Source organism: Pempheris klunzingeri, chromosome 14 (genome assembly GCF_042242105.1).
Source record: "Pempheris klunzingeri isolate RE-2024b chromosome 14, fPemKlu1.hap1, whole genome shotgun sequence".
NCBI lineage: Eukaryota > Metazoa > Chordata > Actinopteri > Acropomatiformes > Pempheridae > Pempheris > Pempheris klunzingeri.
Genome location: NC_092025.1, coordinates 9611827 through 9633588, shown reverse-complemented (window position 1 = coordinate 9633588; position 21762 = coordinate 9611827). Strand labels below are relative to the sequence as shown.

At 40.9% G+C, this 21762-nt stretch overlaps 3 protein-coding genes across 3 annotated transcripts; 2 read left to right on the top strand and 1 right to left on the bottom strand.

Moving 5' to 3' along the window:
* Positions 1–2235: 2235 nt before the first annotated feature.
* On the bottom strand, positions 2236–20497 carry rb1 (retinoblastoma 1). Its single transcript, XM_070843295.1, has 27 exons — positions 20286–20497; positions 19746–19866; positions 19018–19121; positions 18631–18765; positions 18498–18536; positions 18307–18356; positions 17951–18061; positions 17390–17535; positions 17208–17285; positions 15792–15901; positions 15620–15697; positions 14981–15068; positions 14767–14883; positions 14591–14647; positions 14244–14275; positions 14011–14087; positions 13618–13835; positions 5652–5767; positions 5161–5315; positions 4783–4928; positions 4544–4648; positions 4335–4448; positions 4076–4224; positions 3912–3942; positions 3648–3790; positions 3453–3499; positions 2236–3342 (listed from the first exon to the last, which is right to left on the bottom strand). The coding sequence occupies exons 1-27, from the start codon at positions 20393–20395 to the stop codon at positions 3278–3280; spliced, it is 2742 nt and encodes a 913-aa protein (XP_070699396.1). The 5' UTR covers positions 20396–20497; the 3' UTR covers positions 2236–3277.
* lpar6b (lysophosphatidic acid receptor 6b) lies at positions 6966–8996 on the top strand. Its single transcript, XM_070843296.1, has one exon. The coding sequence runs from the start codon at positions 7326–7328 to the stop codon at positions 8409–8411; it is 1086 nt and encodes a 361-aa protein (XP_070699397.1). The 5' UTR covers positions 6966–7325; the 3' UTR covers positions 8412–8996.
* On the top strand, positions 10619–12986 carry LOC139213312 (lysophosphatidic acid receptor 6). Its single transcript, XM_070843987.1, has 2 exons — positions 10619–10669; positions 11955–12986. Exon 2 carries the CDS (start codon positions 12009–12011, stop codon positions 12984–12986), a length of 978 nt encoding a protein of 325 aa, XP_070700088.1. The 5' UTR covers positions 10619–10669; positions 11955–12008.
* Positions 20498–21762: the final 1265 nt, after the last annotated feature.

Genomic DNA, 21762 nt, shown 5'->3' with positions numbered 1-21762 from the left:
GAGGACTCCACAAGCAGCTCCAGTAAGAGGAGAACTGAGCACTCTGGTGTCCCGCAAATCATGTGCTACCGGCTGACTGCATGGAATCAGCACCCATAAACTCAATAACACACATCAATCCCCCATGGGGCACGGCCAATTAAAACGTAACTGGTTCAAAGTGTTTCACGCTCGGCTGGGCCCAAACCAAACTGTTTCTGCATTCAAACAGGAATTAACTCTGCTCTCCTCATTGGAAACAGTGACATGGTACAATTAAGGTAGCTGTTACTGAACAGGCAGCAGCTGTCATCGCCTCCCCCAGAGGAGCTGGAGGGAGTCCACAGCAGTGGGAAAAACAAGTAAAAGAGATACTGATCATTTTCACAACTCTCTTGTCGTGCACTTCTCTTAAACGGAGCCCGTTTCTGCCCAGTTTCTAAAAGGACATATTTTCATTTTAGTCCTGAACTGTTTGTAGTTTTCTCTCTCAGCTTCCATTATTTTCTACTGTATGTCCGTATGGTTTTCAGAAGCTTCTCTGATAATGTTTATTAGCTCTTCATCAATGCAGAATCAGTCAGATGTCACATTTACTGTATGCAGTGGTGGAATGTAGTACGTTCACTACTCTACAGTACTCTACTTAGGTAATTGTACTTAAGCATTTTCTTCTCATGCCACTGTATACTGCTACTCGACTGCATTTCAGAGGGACATATTTTACTATTTATTGCACTACAGTTATGTTAAGTCTTTAGTTACAAGTTGATTTACAAATTAGTTTTTGCACACAAAACATGAAAATGCACAAATGCAGCTGTAACTATAGGCAACAGGCATATTTCATGTGAAGAGTTGTTGCTTTTTGTTTTAATTATTTTACTTTAATTTTGATAAATTTGACGTTTGAACTGTACAAACAAGCATTGCAATAGTGATACTTTAGGCTTTAGGAAATGTGATGATATTTATCACTATTTTCCAAATATCTACAAACCAAACACTCTTGATTATAATCAGAATCATGATGAAAATAATCATTAATTGTTTTTGCATACAAAAATGGTTAAAAAACTTTAACTTTAACTTAACTCAACCGGCTACAGCAGTGAAATTACATTCATGCATGAGTAATAATAATAATCAAATGTTATAATATATAATCATGTAACAGTTACAGCAGACATATGAATACTTCTTTAATACTTAAAGCACATTTTCCTGGTATTTTCTATGCAATACTTTTACTTGTAATGGAGTATTTTTACAGTGTGATATTAGTACCTCAACTAACAAAGTATCTGTATACTTAATATAATAATAATATCTCCACTACTTACTGTGTGCTGACGTGTTTGGCCCACATCTCTATGCAACACCACACCAGTTAGAAAGCATAAATGTGTGAAATGTAGCATATTGGAAAGTTTTAGACACATCAGAGGAATAAAACGCTACATTGAAAAGGAAGCCAAATGCATTTTCTGGATAGAAATCACAGAGCAAATGCCAATGTTTAGTCACCAGCACCGAGATGATCATGTTACTCAGCTGTAACCTTGTGTGGAAGTGAAGCCTGACTGGCTGACTCTTGTGAGCACAGTTTTGCACAGCAGAGGGAGGAAAAGGACCACAGTAGACGTAATTGCTCTTTGTTGTGACTGCAATTCTTTGAGACACAGGTGGTAATAAAACATGACTGATGCAGATTACAATTCCAAAATCTATTTTCTGCAACTGTCCTGGCTTTTATTGGTTCATAATCACTACTCAAATATTCGGTGGTTAAACACAATTAGGAGATGGTCTACACTCTCATTTATCAGTGTCCTACAACGAATAATGCTGAAGGTTGAGAACATTTAAATGTCATCATTTAGAATTATCTACAGTCGTTTTAGCCTTAAGATGCTCTTGGGAAAAGAGGCCTTGGACAGTAGTTTGACAGCAGTAGGGTGTGAAAAATGTAGCACGATCCTATTATTTTCATAACCAACACTTTTAAAGGTTATCACAAGAATCCGAAACCAAACCACCCGTCATAAAATAGTGTATAAAACTGGATGAAAATACAACAACTCAACAGCATGGTGCTCCTCAGTCTAACAGCTACTGTGTGCTGCAAAAGCATGGGAGTCATGGCAACGGGTTAGAAAGAAGGAAGCATCTGCATATTGTGCCGTCTATGCAAAGAAGTACACCAACAAAAATGATATTTTCAAAAGAAATATTTACTACACTACTTCAATTAAGTACAATATAAACATATTTTATTTTTTTAAAAAAAACTCTTGACATTTCCTTGGAACATTTTACTTAGCTATGCTTTTCTGGAGTGAAGTCCACATCTTCATTTTCTCTATGTGGTGTTTATGCCTCGCTGTAATTACCCCCGCCCCCTCTTTCTAAGAATCCTCCAAACCCCTTTAAAAAAAACATTAAAAGCTATACCAACATTTTGTTGAAAAAAAAAAAGTCACTGAAAACATAAAAAAATCCTTAAGCTGTTTGCATTTGTTGTGTAATGTATATTTCTTACCACCAAAAAATAAAACAAGACACTATAAAACTATACACCAAAGAGAAGCTCTGCCAGTTACCAAATCCTTTGAAAGTACATGAATTTTGGTTGAAAGCAAACCAGGTAAGATTTTCCTTCATGTGATATTTGATCACTTTATAGTTCTCCATTTTTATGCAAGTTTCCAAGTAAAATATCTCTTTTAAAGTAAAACCACTGCATAGAAAGACATATTGATTTCCCTCTGACGCTGACATTTAATCCTTTTTGAGGAGAGTAATCATGATTTAACACCTAAAATGTTGCATCATGATTGAAGCGTCTCAAATGTCAGAATTTGAAGTAAAAAAAAAAAAAACTGTCAAAAAGAAAAAGGTCAACATATGAGGCTCCTGGTGGTGGTTAGACTCAACCAATCATTTAACAAGAAAACCAGCGATGCATCTCAACAACACTCTTGAGAACATTCAGGAGTGTGACAACAATGATTCCTCATAACAATTACAAATAAAACCAAACACATGTATTCTGCAGCAATTCAAAAATCAAATGAAATTCAATCATGTCAATCATTATTCAGTTAAAACACTCAGTTAAAGCATCAACAAAAAAAGAGGAGAAAGCCCTCTATATTCACATAGTACTCCTCAGTTAAATACAAACTAAAAGCCAATAGTAAATGTACAGAGAAACTCATGTTTCACTTTGTGTGTGAACTAAGAGTAATGTTCACATTGTGACAAACAGTGCAGGTCAGTTCAGTAGGTTTGAGACTTATTCCTTCCTTGATTCTGCGTCCTCCTTCATTTTTTGCTCCTGCATGCGACTCCGGGTAGAGCCTGCACGAAAACAGTCATCAGTATGTTAGAGGAAGACACAAAGAAGAATATTTGAGAATATCAAAAGGCAAAAACTGGTTTTAATACATAATGAGGGGTTTTCCACTTACTCATCTCTGCAAGCTTCTGTATAAGCGTAGAATCTCCTCCAGATTTGCTGTGAATTGAAATTAAGTCAGCTTAATTGAGAGATGTGTTCAAATGCAATGACAAACACTATGTGTAAGTGTTTTTGACTTTGAGGTACAGATAATTAGTCAGGGTGGTGCCACGCTACAGCAGATATAACACCATTTGTGACCAACCTGCCATCTGCTTCATCTTGCCCATCCACGTCGAACCGAAGCCTCTTCAGAGGCTTTAGAGTGGAGCTGAGATCCAGAGTCCTCTTCAAGGAGCGATCGCTGCTGTTGACCATCTGGTTGATCTTTTGGAACCGATTGGACGGCTGCAGAGGGAAAAAGAGAAAAAAAAAAAAAAAAAAAGAGTGAGAAAAATCATTACCGCTGCTCATGATAAAAAGAGGTTATCCTTTAACAAGACACAAAGCAAGCAGAAGCGGCTCGTACCCCAAAAGATTCACCGATGGATACCAGCATTCTGTAAAGGCAAAAAACACTGATGAGAAAAATCACATGCAAACACTATTTAAAAGGATCATTTCTTTCCCCCCCAACAGTCGATCAAGCTGTCCAAGGAGAACAACGATCTTTAGAGGATATGTAGAACTCACCTGGAGCGGGGAGTCATGATACCCGGGGACATGCGTGGGCTTTTCATCGGGGAGATGTAGACGTTGTTGCTCCCAGGCACACGTAGAGGCGAACTGGGGAACTTGTACGGGCTGCGCGGTATTTGTGGGATTGGAGAGAGGGTGGGCGGCTACAAAATTAAAAACGAGAAAAATGAGAGGATGAAGCAGTCATGCACATTTATCTGACTGTGCATGCATTGGAATCACACTGTAGATCCGACGTGGGGAAGTGTCTCACCCTGGTGGATGCATACTGCAGGATGTTGGTTTTCAGCTTCTGCATGAACACTTGGTTGTAGAAGACGATGATGGAGTCATAGTGGCCCTCGGTGATCAGCACATGCTTAAAGGTCTGGAACAACACGGTGTGACACAAAGTTCAGAACAATTTTGTGTCATAGATCAACAAGAGAGGTAATTTGAGTTGTTAACATTAAAAGGCGTCACCTCCTGGTTGGTGTTGGGCATGTTCTTGTACGCTGTGACAATGGTCTTGAAGCGCAAATCAACACTCTTCACCTTACATATGGCGTACATGGCTGACATCATCAACTACAAGAACAATGAGAAGGAGTTAAAGAAAAAAAAGCATGAAGAAAAAGAAGAAGGGAGAGCAAGAGAATAAGAGTGAATGGCAGATGAAAAGCAGAAACAAGGGGGGGAAAAGCAGCGTGCTGTCCGGTTACCTGGTCGAGGTGACGGTCTCTCATTAGCTCGTGCTCGTGCTGCAGTGTGTACTGGAACAGGGTCCATATGATGGGCTCCAGTTCAGGGTGGGAGGACAGCAGGTAGGAGCAGAGCATTTTGAGCCTTGTGTAGGCCAAACGGTACACTGCAGAGAAAGGAAACAGAAACCGTCGGACATGAAGAATGTAAATGGAGAAAAAAAAAACCTGAGGGATCAGCGGGATAATCTGGTCATTTCCAGTTTATAATAAAGTCAAATTGGAAATCCATCACTGACAAAAGCATTACCTATCACCTTTGTGAAGTACAGATGGCAGTGTCACACGTCTCTAATGTAACTAAAATCAGTGTGTGTGCGAGAATGAACAACATCGTACATTTTTTATAGAAGAGGCTGAGAGAATTGGACTTAGGGAGCCGTGGAGTCTGGCCGGCAGGCTGGGTCGGAGGCTGAGAGGAAGGCTGAGAGCTGGGCGTAGCCGGGGACTCGGGAGGCAAGACACGAAGCCCCGGGCGCATGGGGGACAGATATCTGTAGGAAGTACAGGGAACCCCATTAGGCTCTGTCAGTTACACCAGCATTAAAGCAAACATTACATTCATTTTAAAGCACAAATCACAGAGGGTTTAGAATAACGTAGGAGGAGAGGTTCAAAAGTACAGGAAGAAAAGCTAATGGTGAGCATGAGTCATGGAAATTAACGGATCTAATTTTTTTTTTCTTAACAAGATGATGCAAGCTCTTGTGCGTGCGACGCAAAATAATTTCACAACAGCTAAAACAGTTTTAGGGTCTAAGGAAGTATCTGCATCCTGCATACCAGCAACTGAAAAGACAGACAGATAGTTTGTGGGATGGTGGACTCACAGGTCAGCTGCGGTGTGGTTGTGCTGCAGTGGTTGGCTGAAACTGGCTGTGGTGTCCACCTGCTCTGCTGCTCCGCCCTCGTGCTCCTGCTTCAGCAGCTCAAACAGCGGGGAGCCCTGCGGTGACACAGACATGGTTACTTGAATTCAATCAAGCAGCCGTGATTCTTTTCAGTGCATCTAAACTGATAAAGCTGTTTTACTGGAATTGAATTGAAAAGAAGCTGAGATGAGGGTTGTTTTCTAATCACAAGTGGACTCACAAGACAACTATACAATATAAAATCTAAATTGCTATTATTGATGTTGATGAATTACAAGTGCATATTATCTCTGAAGAACTTCATGAAGAGCCTATCTGGTTTCACCCAAAGCAACAAGTGTAGACATTGACAACATGCAGGTGCAATTAGAAAAACAGTTCAAATGTCCAGTGGAAATTGTGACTATGGACCAAGAACACACCCGTTCCTCATTCTATGTTGACCAAAGGGCACTTCCTATAGTATCTTATCTGATTTCAGTGAAAGTTGTGGAAATTCCCTTAAGTTTAAATTATTAACTTAATTATAACTTAAATTATCTAAAAATGCATTCCCTTTTAACACAAACACAGCAAATCTTCACACATTATCATGGCAGGAAGTGAGTGTGGTCCACCACTCAGTTACACAGTCACTGCAGGTACAGGCACGCTACACGTACATTCTTCCTGTCATACTTGCCACACCTGGCTGCCACTGACACATTTTGAAAGTACACTTGATATTTGATTGTTGGTCAGTCCTCTTTGCCTTTCACCTTCAGCTGATTATTTGTTAGAAAACTGAAAGTTTCAGTCAATTATAGTCCTAATATTCATATACTGTTTAAGCAGGCAGACGATGAAAACTCTTGCTGAATACACAAAAGTATTTGGGAGGTTGACTGAAACACACCCGCAAGAAATCCTCATTTAAGTTTGTGATTTAAAAGAAGATTCAAAAATTGAGGACAACACCAATTTCTGATCTGAGATCTGATTATAATTCAAATTCAGATAAGAGCAACAACAAGGCACCGATGGGAGGACTTTGGCCCCGTTGAGGGCTCCTCCCTTTCTATCAAGTCAGTTCTTTGCGTTACAGCCTGCTGCAAGGTTTCTGATTTACAGTCTGGCAGGGGCAGAGTGAAACCTGTGGAGCATAAGAGTAACAATCACCACGCTCCCCCAGGGCGGCTACAGGAGCAGACAGGAGAACAAGAGAAGGAAAGAACCACTCGACTGTTCACGGAGTTAAAGAGAAGCACATGACTCCTATCTCAAAGGCAGACACATTTCAGCTGTGAAAGACAACTGGAGAGGACTGAAATCTTCATTTCATTAAGGATTAATGGACCTGCGGGAACGCTTTCACAAACAGAAAACTGATGTAAAAGGACTTTGGATACTAATACAGATATTCGTGGAGTTGCTGTATACTTTTCTTCATAGTACTTCACAACGTAAGACCACAGAAACGGAGCTTTCTTCAGTATTTCAGGACTGTTTTCTGACCCAAAAGAAATGGAAATGTTCCCTGCCTGTCCCACATGGTCGGATTAACTCGCTGAATTTGATTGACTGACACAAGTATATGACTGAGGATCTTTTAAAGTCTGTAAATGTTCAAAAACTTACCAGCCTGGTGTAAAAATGTATAACACCCTGCAAACGTATAACTTTAGTGGCACTCCAAATAACACGAACTGCGACAAGAGTGATGACTTCAAGTACCTACTGTATAGCATAGTTTTCAGCCTGGTGTTTTTAGTTGGACTTGTCTTCAACATGCTGGCTGTGTACATTTTTGGCTGGACGCTGAAGCTGCGGAACGAGACCACGACCTACATGATGAACCTTGTGGTTTCAGACTCTCTCTTTGTCCTCAGCCTGCCTTTTCGGATTGTTTACTTCGTTAAACGCGACTGGCTGTTTGGAAGCGAGCTCTGCAAGATCTCCGTGGCCCTGTTCTACACCAACATGTACGGCAGCATCCTCTTTCTCACCTGCATCAGTGTCGACCGTTTCCTGGCCATTGTGCACCCGTTTCGGTCCCAAGTTATTCGCACTAAGAGGAATGCCAAACTGGCCTGCTGTACAGTGTGGGTGATGGTTCTTTCCGGAAGTATACCCACTGGGTTCCTTTTGGATACCACTTCGCCCAACTCTTCCTCAAACTTCTGCTTTGAAAACTACTCCAAAAAACAGTGGAAGGCTGAGCTGTCCAAAGTGGTGGTGTTTATTGAGACTGTGGGCTTCATCATTCCATTGATGCTCAATGTCTTCTGCTCGGTGATGGTGCTACGTACATTGAGGAAACCTCAAAGCATCAGCCGTGGTGGGAGCCTGAATAAGGCAAAAATCTTGAGAATGATCTTCGTGCATCTGCTCATCTTCTGCTTCTGTTTTATTCCCTACAATGTTAATCTCATGTTCTACGCCCTGGTACGCTCCAATATCTTACAGGGGTGTGACGCAGAATATGTGGTCAGAACCATCTACCCCATTGCTCTATGCATAGCAGTGACCAACTGCTGTTTTGATCCCGTCATTTACTATTTCACTTCAGAGACAATTCAGAGCTCCATCAAACGTAAGTCCACCGTATGGCACAATGGTGCCAAGCTATTCAACAGACTGCAAATGGACAGCGCACAAAGCAGTCCAAACTCAACACCCAAAAGCATGACCCTGAGGACTCTGAGACCCAACGTGTTTAACAGTGAGTCTACAGTCTAATGACACCTCCATTATGTGGCATCATTAATATTTCAGTGAGTGTTGCTGGTGAAACTCGATTCGACTCAGAACTCCTTGAAGATCATAACAACACAAAAACACAATGGTTACTAAGGAGTCACTCTCCCATCTACTGGACACCACAGAGACTTTAGACTGGGACGTCAGACACTGATCCCTATTAAGTCAACAAAAGAGCGCAGCAAGTCAAACAGGAAAATGAAATGTTTTGCAGCAAAATTACCCTTTATCGGGGTGACCATTGACAACACACAAGAAAGAAAACTCATCATTCTGTTAGGAAATGAGTTTGTTATGTGTATTAGTGCAATTGACCGGTGTATAAGCCAAAATCCTGTGCACGGTGCTGCAAAGTATGACTATGATTATGAACTTTTGCACATAAGAAATTGCAATGTAGCCTTTTTAGAGTTTTAGGAAAATTCTGCCTTGGCAATGCTCAACCAGTATTATAACTCCTTATATGTACTGTACCGTGCAGCTTCTGAGTAGATGTGGCCCCACTAAGGCCTTTAAGCACTTTATAGAGCAGCATGTTCTATAAGAGCTTTTACCCCTTACACTGAAAGCTAATAAAGTTTTTAACTTAAAACATTTTTTGAGTTTGAAATTCATTACTTGTTTGAATGGGGTGTTGTGAAACACCTGACACGGCAGGGTATCACTTGTTCATATGCCATTCTCTTATGATGATGATTGTCTAGACTGACTAGTTACGCATGTACTAACAGCACAGTCACAGGTACTGACGTTGGCCAATGAGTCAATACATTCTAAAATGTAGATTGCAGGTGTGGTCGATATTTGATAGCTGTGTTGCACAAGCCAATACTACACCAACACTGCCAACGTCGTATCTAAATAAGTGGTCATTTCTGTAGAAAGACTGTTTGTTTGTTAAAAAAAAATGAAGATATGTCAAGTCAGAATATTCCTTGTAGTGTTTCATGCATTGGACTGACTTCATATCTGTTTCCTATGCACTAATAGGTGAAGTAAAAACACAGCTCACTGTGTGAATCAACTACGGTGAAGCTTGAATGCATGTGAAATATTTGTTCAATCTTGTAAAAACTGTGTGCTGCAAGACCGAGCGCTGCTGCATTCCTGTTACGAGTATGAGCCCCAGGGTCTGCACTGACAAGGGTAGACTCATTGCCACCACTGCTCTGACAGGCGGGATTGTGGAACAAGCAGGCGAGCAACAACATGCCTCCTGAGGGAGAACTGCGTTTGCAAAATAGAGCACAGCGGTTGTTGCTGAGATCCTGACGCAGACCCCGGTGAATGATCCAGAATAAAACTTAAAAGTGGCATCTTTGAAACAAAGAAAACAAGTAATACCAATAAGTTTGCGTTCAGGATTTGGCTGGGGTTTTTCCCCACCCAGCACGAATGAAATATTTGTACTAGATTAATCGTTTTGTTCAGAGAACAAAAGTCATTCTGACTCAAGGCTGACATTATAAACAAACAGCTTATTGATATTTATAAATATAATATTCTATAATAAATAAAAATGATGGAGATTATATTGATACAATTTATTATGGGGCCAATGATTTATCATTATAATCATAACACAAAGGGGAGATTCTGACTGAAATGCCTAGAAATGTCTGATGTGGATAATAGGTGAATTACCATTTTTTTGACCAGATTAATTTTCATCAGTCACAAGATTTGTCCTGAAGGTTTTGAATTTATTTCTGACTGATTAAGACACATTGCAGCAAAATGTTTTCCTCTAGTTTAGTCTTGGGCTCTTACACCCACACAGAGAGACCTACACTGCTGTCCTTGTTTGACTGAATTATAGCTATTCCTTCTATCAGCTGGCTGACAAATATAGTTAACGATTAACTCCAATCACTTGTGTAGGTTTTTAAACTAGCAGCCATAAACATGGCTCCCGCCGTGAAGGTAATGAATCAATCTGTGTTTAACTGTACGGCTGATCACAAAATTCAGTTCAATGAGAAAAGGAGTTGGTTAAAAACAGAAAAAAATATAATAGCTAGTGAGAACAAACCACAGCAAGTGTGTGCAGGCCAGGGGAGAGGGGAGACGGAGGGTGGGGGGAGACCCAGACCTGCATGAGTGTAGGCGTGAACTGCTCCACCAGTAGCATGTTTCATTGTTACAGAGTCCTGACAGGTTGTCCTGCTGCTTAAGACCAGCTGATTGGAAAAATTACTTGAAAACACAGTAACTGCATTGACGAGATCCTGATACTGGTGAGTGATGAAGCTGCATCTGTTTCTCCTCAGTTGAACTAATTATACTTACAGTGTATAATGTATTAAGATGTGTCATTTTTATCAAATGTAGCAATTAACTGTATCAACTTCTGTATCTGGGTTTGATAGAACAAACAAATGATTTAAATGATGAAGGTTCTTATCTTAGAAGACAAAGATACGGAATAATATTTTGAATGCGATATTTGAGAATTTCTTTTGATTTCACAGTTAAAAGAAGCAAATGCAAATGCATTAATGTGATGTGATGAGATGAAGTCACTAACGTGCTAAACACTTTATAACACACTCATCACACACTTAGAACTAGTGATGAATGAATTATTTTACAGGAGTTGCGATCAGCTCCATATTTCATTCAAAGACTCTGGAGTTGAGCATGAAAATACACAGAAAATATCCAAAATTAGATGCTCTCTTCCAGCAAAGTCTTGTTAAATAATGTTACTGCAAATTAAAAATGTTACATTATATAATGATGATTCGTGACTTTGTTTCAAAAATAATTTCATAGTTGTATTTTTTTTTTAATTAATGTTCAAGGGCCATGTATCATGATGTCATTAGTGTTGTCAGTCAGTGGTGCTGATTGAACTCTCTGGTCATTTTGAGATTTGAGTGCGTGAAATTGCTTTGAATTCCTGGTGAATTAGTCTCAAAAAAAGAAAATAGTATGAAGTGAAAAATCATGTTGACATTCACTAAACACAGGAAAAATGCATTAGTAAAGAGTGCTGACAATCAAATCCTCCCCAATAAGATAAGATAAGATAAGATAAACCTTTATTCGTCCCACATTGGGGAAATTTGTAATAGTGACTAAAAATGGTTTAACAGATACTTGCATATGCACTACAAGCAACAGCCTACAAATGAATTAACACCTCTGACAATCTCATCAAAAGATTAACGTCACAAGCTACTCTAAATGTGTTTTTACTGCAGGGCAATGTTTCTATTTTTTTCTCCACTCTGCCTGTAATGAAACCAAATGTTTGCTTGTTTTATGAGAGCAGGAAGTTGCAGTTAAAACTTTATTGACAGCAATCGCCCCACTGTCTTCTTGCATATCAAATATTAAATCATGGTAACGTATTCATGTCACCTCTGCAAATTTACATTCCATAAAAACAGCATTTTCTTTTTTTACGTTATGTTATTGAGTCTTTACTTGCCACAGGTTTAACTGCTCCAGCAGCGCCAAGTGAACATGTTCCTTATTCTAACTAATGTTCGCCCCAACCAACCTAATTTCCTTCAGGTATGAGAGCAATGCAGTGACTTTAAGTCTTGGAGCAGCAAATCATTTTGGGACATGGAGCTGTGGAATATGACTGATGTGCCAGCCAAGCCATTCTCACCTCCGTCCAACTGCACTGTGGACACCAGCTACCGGTTCACCTTCTATCAAGTGTCCTACAGTGTCATCTTCCTGCTGGGGTTGACCACCAACAGCCTGGCTCTGCGCAGACTGTGTCTCTCTCTCTCCACCATGAACAGCACAGCCATTTACATGGTCAGCCTGTCAGTCGCAGACATGTTTTTTGTGATCTCTCTCCCACTGAGAATCTACTACTACCACCAAAAGGCCAAGACCGGAGACTCGTCCAGCTGGAGTCCTGGCGAGGCATACTGCCATCTTACTTTCACCCTAAAATACATCAGCCTGTATGGAGGCATCTTCTTCCTGGTGTGCATTGCTGTGGACCGCTACTTTGCTGTAGTGCACCCGATGGCATCAACACTGCGCAGGCTGCGTGTTGCACAGCTGGTAAGTGGGGGGATCTGGTGCCTGGTGCTGGGCCTCAGTGCGAGTCTGCCTCTGCTGCGCTCTGCAGCTGCTCACCAACACCAGCCCTGTCTGCTGGACCCGTCCTCGAAACGTCACCGCACCGTCATCCTGGCAGCTCTGGGCTTGGTCCTGGGGTCGTTTCTGCTGCCCACTGTGCTGCTTCTCTATAGCTACTGCAGAGTGCTCAGTGTGCTTCGCCTGCCGAGACACCGCTCACGCAGCCAGCGCCGCAGCCGTCAGCACACGCTCACACTTATTTACTGGGTGCTGGGCGTCTTCCTGCTGTGCTTTGTGCCTTATCACATCAACCTCCTGGGATACACCCTCACACATGTAGGGCTGCTGCCCCACTGTGGCCTGGCCAAAGTGACCAAATCCGTGCACCCCGTGGTGCTATCACTAGCAAGCTCCAACTGCTGCCTCAACCCACTCATCTACTATTTCTCCAGCAGCCTGGTGCACAAGGAGGCGCCCGGGGGTGGAGGCAGCGGCAGCCAGTGACTGAGAGTCTCTTAGAGTAGTGTGGTGAGAAGATCTATCTTAAAAAGACTTTACTTTATCTAAAGAGCACTTGACTACTTTATTGAATGGATTCAAATAATTGACCACGATTGTTACCCATACTGTACACACTTCCCTGGAGGTTATAGTGCACTGCATGTGTTAAATGTGTGTATCTGTATTTCGCATGACTTGCATTATGTTGAACAGGTTTTGTGTGTGTTCACATTAGCGCATCGCTTAGTGCAGTGCTGCTGGAGAAGTCTGGGGGTCAGTGCCACACTAAGAAGCACTTTGTCAGCTATATTTTGCTCAGTATATTTCGTCAAAACAACTTCAATGTGTTTGTTAAACAGCAATGACATTTTTCAGATGAAGTCTGAATTTATGTGAAACCTGCCTCATTTTACAACGGTCCTGATGAATTATTATGGAGCAGTTTATATGTTGATCGTGTGTGTGATTTATGTTGTCTTGAAATGTAGTAATAATTAATACATTACAAACAAACACTTTCTTTTCATGGGCCAATAAATGGAGCATTTCTTTGCAGCAGCAGTGTGTCTTTGTGTTGTGTATGCATGAATCTTGAAATGCTGAGATCGTAGCTAACATTAGAGATAAAACTGACCGTCTTCCATGCAATCCTCTCCATGATGAGGTTCTCGCAGGTCTCCAGATGTTTGACGATGTCTTTGCTCAGAGTGGGGTCGGCCTTGATGAAGCTCTCGATGACTTTGTAGAAGTCAAAGGCGGCCAGGTTGACTACATCCAGTATCCAGGGGAAACACATATCCGTTTCAGCTGGGTCGCCACCATTGATGTATCCTCCAGTCTTGAAGCTGCTCTCTAATCATAAGGAGCAAAAAAAAAAAAAAAAAAAAAACATAACTACAACTTGTCGCACATCTACAAGAGGTGGAAGAATGTACCTGTGTTATTAAAAACGCTAATACAACAGTTATGTCATATTTAGTGTGTGGTTACATCTCTTATCAACTCGTAAGCAAATGACGGCACACACCTCCATACGTTGCCATGACCACCTCCAAGGCGCAGGCCAGAAGTGACGTGTGGAACGTGGAATCATTGAGGAGTTTACTGTAATGGAAATCATGTGACTCAGCCAAGGTCAGTACTGCTTCACTGCAAATTAATGCTTCACTTACTACCAAAACAACAAAAGGCACTCATGCACAAGTGCATACAAACACAACAATTGACTTGCTCCATAATTGATTTAATAAAAACTCGTACCTGAAATTTTGCACAGACAGTCGCTTCTCTTCCTACAAAATGAAAACCATGAGCACAATGAGAGGACAAACAAAATGTGTATGAGTTATTTCAGACGGTATGTCGTCTAAAATTCATGTGAGCTGCTTCCTTTGCAGATTTAATCTGCTCTTCAATCTGGTATGTAAACAAAACTCATGAGGGCATGTAAAGTGAAATGTTTGATAACATCTATAATAGGCAGTAGAGTAATCATAACGGTTTCTGGTTTCTGTATTTTTGATAGTATACCTGGGAATTTCTACATTTGAAATCAACCTGATGCTTTAAATAAACAACCCCCACCCCAAAAAAAGAAAGTCACATACCGATTTCAGCATTGCCTCCATGACTTTGTAATACAGTCTGACACCGAGGGTAAATCTCTGAATGATGGAAGAAATATACAAGTCAGACTTGTGTGATGTGAGCAATAATAATAATAATGTGAGCAGAGCAAGTATTGCCATTGTTGCTTATTGTCTTCCTGAGTGTCATTTCATACCTGCCTGCCAAGTACAACACAGCGTGGGCCGACTGCCTGACCAAACCTTTGGCTGAACACCTGTCCGAACGTCTCCAACCGCTTCAGCACGCCCTGCGTCGGATCCACGGTGCAATTCTGATCACAGGACAGGAAGAGACGGCAAACACGTCAAATCAGTAAGATGCAGTTTAATGGGACATTATAATTAGAGGCAACTCTTCTAGAGACCCACTTTGAAATATGTAGCCAGGTTAGTAGATGGCTGGTCCCCACTAGAGGTGAGATCTCCCCTCAACTGCTGGATGGAGGTCATGGCAGCTCTGATGAGACAAAAACAAAATACAGACACACGCTCAGAACAATTCACACGCTGAAATGACCCCATAAATCTACATACAGTACAAGAAATCCCAGTACAGCCTCCAGTGTTTGGTTTTCCATTTGTGGATACACAGTTAATGAATATTGCCCATGCCATTTAGCCATTTCTTATATCTTTATTGATAAAATAATATCTTAAAGAGGCCATTGTCTTCAAAAGAATTTACAGATATGCCTGCCAGATTTGTAAACTTACTCTTGAACTGAGTTAGATTGTAATTAACACAACTTCTGTTTTTTCGTTTCATTTTGAAGCATGATGCAAAAAAGCAGAAGATGTCATTTTTCGTCGTAAACACAATGTTGCTTTTTTAGTCCCCAAAGTCACTTCAGTAACTCCAGAATGCACCAGCTGACAGCAGTGAACATAAACTCTTAGGCAAGAAGGTTTGAAACTGTACAAATGTTTTGGAAAAAAAAAGGTGCTGCTGAAAGTGAACATGACTACTCAGTGTCAAAAAAAACACATGTGAGTGAGTGCTAGCTGCACCTGATTGGAGTCTGAGGAGGGATGAGTACGGTATCTTCATCTGCCTGGTTCTTCTTTGGCGTTCTTTCCACCTGTGATCTGAACATAGGAGGAGATAGTTAAACACTTTTCTTCGAACAGGTGAACCAGAACAAAATGAAAACACTCAATAGAGAAGAAAAGAAGAAATTACATCTCAACTCTAGGTGCAAGAACAGTCTCATCGCCGTCAAAAAACAGCCGTCCATCAAAGTCTCTACTTTTGAGGTAGTGCTCTTCATATTGTTGGCTGAGGTCATTCACCTGTGGTGAAAAATGAAGGGTTGTGGTTACTAGTAATCAAACGACACAAAAATAAGACACCATCACAGTGAGCCACTAACGGCACGAACTACATGCAAGGTAGTTAAAAAGACACAACAAATGCAGTGAATTTCAAACAGAAATAGAAAAGTTTTCCATTAAATCCTACATTTTACCGAACCGCAAAAGTGCTAAATGTTGCTAAATGTATTCTATTTCTAAATGTGCTAAAATATCAAAAACAAAATCACTGTGTAGTTCCTTTCACCATGTTAAATCTTAGTTACACTGTACATGAGAAAAATCACACATGATCAAATCCTTAACCTACTGTAGTAGAACAATTTCGGTATTGCTGGAAGGTTAACTTCTACTTACACTGCTGGCTACATTGAGCTCTAACAACGCATTCAATTTCATTAGCTTAATCAGAAAACTAGATCTGCAATCAGAGAATGCTGAAGAATCAGACAATAAAAACTAACATCTGCAGGAATTTCTTAACACCCTGAAGACTTGTACAACTGTGTCCTTACACACGTGTAAATCAACATCAGTGTTTGCCACATAGACTTAAATCTAGCCTCTATACTCTTGTAATCATTGTGCACATTAGTCAACTTACACTTCAAAATGCTTTGAGTCAGGAGGTCTCGATGCACATGTACAAGCTTTGTCTAAAGACTGTGCAAGAACAACTGCGAGCAGTTATCTCGATCTCAAAAATCATAAAGGAAGGCTCCAACTTGTCTATGACTAAATAAGGACAACGGACTCAGTGTCAGACAGCTATGCTATGAAATAATCTGGGCAAAAACTCTCTCTCATAATTGAATGGGTTGTTTTCCAATTTATCCAGGCCCATCATAGGTCAGATCAATAAGGTCAGGCTTACATATTATTTGCACAAGACCCTTAAATAATGCGCACCAGCTGCCCGTTACTGGGGTAATGTAACAGTAAAACAAACATGTCCCGTATCCATCTTCAGAGGAGCGTGTCGGAGTCAGCAAACAGAAGCATCCTGGCTCTGTTGTTTTCATACCTGCTTCTGCAATATACTACCCTGACACATTAAAAAGGATCCCCTGCTTGAACACACATTTTCCTGACACCATATATGTGAAAACAAACATGTATGAGCAGCAAAGAGAACAACCAACAGCTGTCGGACACTCAAACGTTCAACAATGGTTGAACATTTGAACAACAGCAAGCAGGAAGCGATAACTAATGGAAACAGTAAGTGAAGAGCAGACAGTGAAGCCAAACAGTAGAGCAGGTGTTGTGGCGAATGCCTCCCTACCTGAGGAAAATCTGAAGATCTTGACAGATCCAGTGAGTCCAGGAAAGCCGAGAAACTGGTCTGGTACACGTTCTTCACCTGCAAATACAATTAGAGGGCAAATGAGGCCAAATACACTCAAAGTAGAGGGTACGGACATGTGTTTGTATGGTGACTATATAAACAGAGACAGGGGATCAAACCTCTTCAGCATTGCAGTCATTCTCTTTGCACAAGGTTTTGAGAAGCTGCAAATCCATCTCTGGCTCTGGAGGTCGGGCTTTAGCTTTGCTCTGGTTGCGCCGAGATGTTCGTGTGGGGGGGCTCTGAACTTTGCTGATAGCCGATTCTGAGAAAAAAAGAAAAAAAAAACAAACACTGAAGGGATTAGAAAATCTCTAGAGCCATAATCTAATAATTTCATGGCATCAGAGGTGGAGCTTGCTCATGTGGGGATTCTTGAATCGTTAATTTTGAATTCCTGAATCGTTGGGTCTCTCTCTTAATCAGAGAGTTTGGTCTAGATCTGCTCTTTATGGAAAGAGTCTTGAGATAACACTGTTATGAATTGGCGCTATATAAATAAAGATTGATTGCTTGAGATTCCATTTTCCACAGATATAAAAAACAACTGACAATACAATACACAAAATTGTTTTTCCAGTCTTCTTTTATGTTACACAATTCATTTTTGAAGACTGACAATGACAAATCCTAAAAGTGTATCAAATAAAGACAGATGTTAAAGTAATACTGAAGCTTACTGTAAAGAGGCTGCAGGAGTTCAGGAGGGCAGCGCTTGATGCATAACTCCAGAGTACAAAGCAGTAACTGGAATGATATGACCAGGTCATCCTCCATCTGCAGGGCCCTTCCTTTAGACAGCAGATAAGCAACACATGAGAAGCATCATCACAATACTACTACCGCGGACTGGAAACTACAGAACTGTAACCATGAGGAGAAACATTTTCCAATTCATTTGAGCTCTGCAGCTGAACACAAAGGCGGAAGGAAGGACGGAAAGAAGAGGATGGAGCAACATGAAAACTATTCTATCAAATGTGTTAACAGCTTGATCCTACTTGTTGTTGTTAATTCGTTAAAAGGCTTAACCTACCTTTGGCCAAAAGAAACATTGTCCAGCAGCTCCGCATGGTTTCCCTCTCCCTTAGAAAAGAGACAGTGAACCATTAAAAATACGGCCTCATCACATCTTTAAGGAGAAACACACACTTTTCAAACAAAAGACCATAAAGATACTTAAAAAAAAGTCTGATAAGTGCAGTATTAGATAAGTCTCCAACTTACTTGTCATCAGAAACCAAAGCAAAGATTTTCTTGCATGTTCTGAAACAAAACAAACATAATCATCAGCAACAATTCAGCCCCAAACAGTTCTACGTGAATCGAGCACCTGTGCCGTGTTGACGCGTCCACTCACTTCTCAAACCTCTGGTAGAGAGCCAGCGTCACATCGTATTTCTTCTCCCATCGGGTCAGTGCTGAATCCACCTTGGTGCTTATAGTATCCAAGTTCACATCCAGCTTCCTCACCAGAGCCACAAACTGCTTTACACTGGGACAGAAAGTATGAATTAAAAAAAAGACATTTGATGGATTTTTACTTCATGCAGTAGAAAACTGAAATCAACTGTATCTCTCATAAAGCTTTAAATCACAGTGTCACCTCACAGTTTGTATTTGGACCGTGGTGCTGAGAGCAGCCATGAGTGATCCTTTTAAAGAATGTCTATTACATGCATTAATGTGGAAAGCCAAGTTGCACCATGAGAGCCAACAACATGCATCAAGCGTGGCGAGTACTTACTTCAGGCTGACTGCTTTCTGGACCTGAGTCAAGGTGAAACAGGAGACATCCAGGTCTGTAGCTGACACATACAGACAGGCCCCCCAAATTCTTTTCTGACTGTCCTGAAATGAAGGCAAAAAGAAAAATGTTTTAAATTTGCAAATATATTAACATGCAGCATTTTTATTTACTGACATCCAGTTGGAGAACGTTAAGGAAGACTGAAACAAAGATCCAGCAGATCTGTTGGAACAAATCAATACACCCTGTACGTTTCAAATTTATTGTATTAAAAAAAGAGTTATGTTCACCTACAGACTGTTTTAGTTTCCTTTGACAGAGGTTGAGAAAAAAAAAAAAAGAAATACTGTTTGGACACAGCCAAAACACGTACTGTAGTCTACAGTTTTCGTATTATGCCTCAATTACAGTAGGAGGATAATGCATTTAAGTTTTATTTGAACATTTTTCCTGTGTAGAAAAATTTGAGACAGCACCACAGACAGGGAGAGGGTTTGGCTGTGAGGGCATGCTCACTAAATGGAGTGGCCATTTTATTCTGACCACAAAATATAAACACTAAGTGGGCTTTGTGCAAAAGGGATACTTTAGCTCTCTCATTGTGTAGTTTACACCCATAGTAATGCCTCTTCCACCCATGTCTTTTCCTGTGCTTCAACAGGACACCCAGCAGGATCACAGCATTACAAATCTACTGTCACATAACCACATACATAAATACTTACAGTGATTTTTTCCACAAAGTCTTGAACAGTCTTCCACAGGGTCCAGGCACGATCACACACTGGATCTGTCACGTTGAGGCTCTTGCACAGGGCAACAAACTCAGCGTCCTTGTCTCTGTGTCTAAAGGATGGAGACCATAAATCAACAACATCATGGACAACACAGACACAGTTTCAGGACAACAAAACACGCTGCACAGATGGCAGCAGCCTCCCAGTGCAGGGCTTCTCAGACATGGGGTGTATTTGAGCGTTATGACACCGTTACAATCCCATAATAGCTCTGTTACTGAATAGTTACACTCCTTGGAGAGTTGTGTAGGTTTGAAATACCCCAATAAATCATAGATATTAGCTCTAAACTCAGGCCTGACTTCGTTTGAAGGAGCTAGCTAGTCAGCCTGAAGCTTAGGCACATATGCTAGCTAGCAGGAGTAAAACACCAGCACAGACTAGCTAAGCATTAGACTACAGTGTGAAAACACTTTATACAGTAGCCAAGCGAGTCGCTGGCTGCAGATACAACACAACATCTCTTACTTTTTAACAGATAACTCTGGACTCTCCTTCTTGTCTGGACAGGCACTTTCAGCACCGGGCTTCAGCTCTTTGCTCTGTGTCGTCCCAGAGTTGCGCTTTTTAGGTGGCATCTTGGTATCCGCTTGCCTAACAGGCAAAGTAATAATTAAAAACAGAAAATGTGTTTTGAGGGCAACAAATTAGGTCTACTTAGTTTAACGCCCACTGCGCGAGTCCCGTGGCAACAGTTACAACAAAACCTGGCTCACTTCCTGAAACCGTGCTCAGGTGGATGCTCGCTTTACGTCGTCGGACCGCGCGGCGGGGTCACGCTGCAGCCGGTGTCTCCGCTTTCAGACGCCGCCGGTCACAACCCCGTGAGAAATAGCCTCTGCACTGAATATCTCTAGTCACTTGTCTCCGTTTGAGCCCGCTGCTGTCCACATTAACATCGGGTAGGCAGGTAACAGGTTTATATTCAGCTCAACCTTTCTGTTGTGATCCACCGCGTGCGCCGTGCTTTTGCCGGGATCACGTGACAAGCCGCAAACGAACTAACCCAAACGCACGAGACAAAAACGCGGGAAAATATCTACGTAACATCCGCTCATTAGCATTTATCCCGCCACCCAGTCTGGTCACAATAGGTTTATCCCACAGCCCGATATCACAGGCAGAAAGAGGCGACTCATCACTTTAGCTAATCCAATGTAATTAATGTTGTTACAGTGATGTGGATCCGGTGCTCTTCACATTGTGCATGTTTGTTTTCACGTCTTTTACGCGTCATTACGCACTGATGCTATAACTTTTTTTTTTACTTATTAGTGAACACCAGTTTCAGCTCTGTCACAGGCTATAATCAGTTCTCTGGCCAATGTTATATGCTGTCCTTTATATGATAAAGACAAGAAATGCCAAGTTTTATTAAGTGACTCTTTAAATGTGCCTACCCTGCACCCTAATCTCTGTGCAACCATTGCCCTCTTGTGGTAAAATCCACATACTGTTGTCTCAAACGACTACAAGCTTTGCAAAAACTGTCATGATCTGACATTTAGAGGTAACTGTCAGGACTCATGTTACAAACCAATAAAGTAATATTATCCAGGGAACTCTTCAGTTAACTAAATCTTATCTTGCTTTTATATAGTGATACTTTTAAATGGTTTTCATCCAACATATTTGAAGGACAAGTATCAGATAAATGACAACAAAAGTAATAAATAGTTACATAGGTATGAAGGCAATAAGAATATTTAATAATTATGCACATACAAGAGAATAGCAACACAGTGCACAAAGGAAAAAGAGGAGTTTTATAACATGGCATACAATCCTGAAACAGTGGTCCACAAAATGTCCTTTATCGAAGCTTTAAAAGTAGTGATCCTGCTTGAGAGATGCTTTTAAAGAACAGTGAGACCTTGTTATAAATGCACACAAAATTAAAGGTCATTAAAGGTATGTGAGTTAACGGTTTGAAAAAGAAACGGAA

Excerpts from the sequence above, each read along its gene's own strand:
- lpar6b (XM_070843296.1), top strand. The coding sequence starts at position 7,326 with ATGTATAACACCCTGCAAACGTATAACTTTAGTGGCACTCCAAATAAC.
- LOC139213312 (XM_070843987.1), top strand. The coding sequence starts at position 12,009 with ATGGAGCTGTGGAATATGACTGATGTGCCAGCCAAGCCATTCTCACCT.
- rb1 (XM_070843295.1), bottom strand. The coding sequence starts at position 20,395 with ATGCCACCTAAAAAGCGCAACTCTGGGACGACACAGAGCAAAGAGCTG. Across the intron at positions 18,357-18,497 it reads GCTTTGGTTTCTGATGACAA|GGAGAGGGAAACCATGCGGA; the intron begins GTAAGTTGGAGA and ends CTCTTTTCTAAG. Across the intron at positions 17,286-17,389 it reads ATGACTGCAATGCTGAAGAG|GTGAAGAACGTGTACCAGAC; the intron begins GTTTGATCCCCT and ends TTGTATTTGCAG.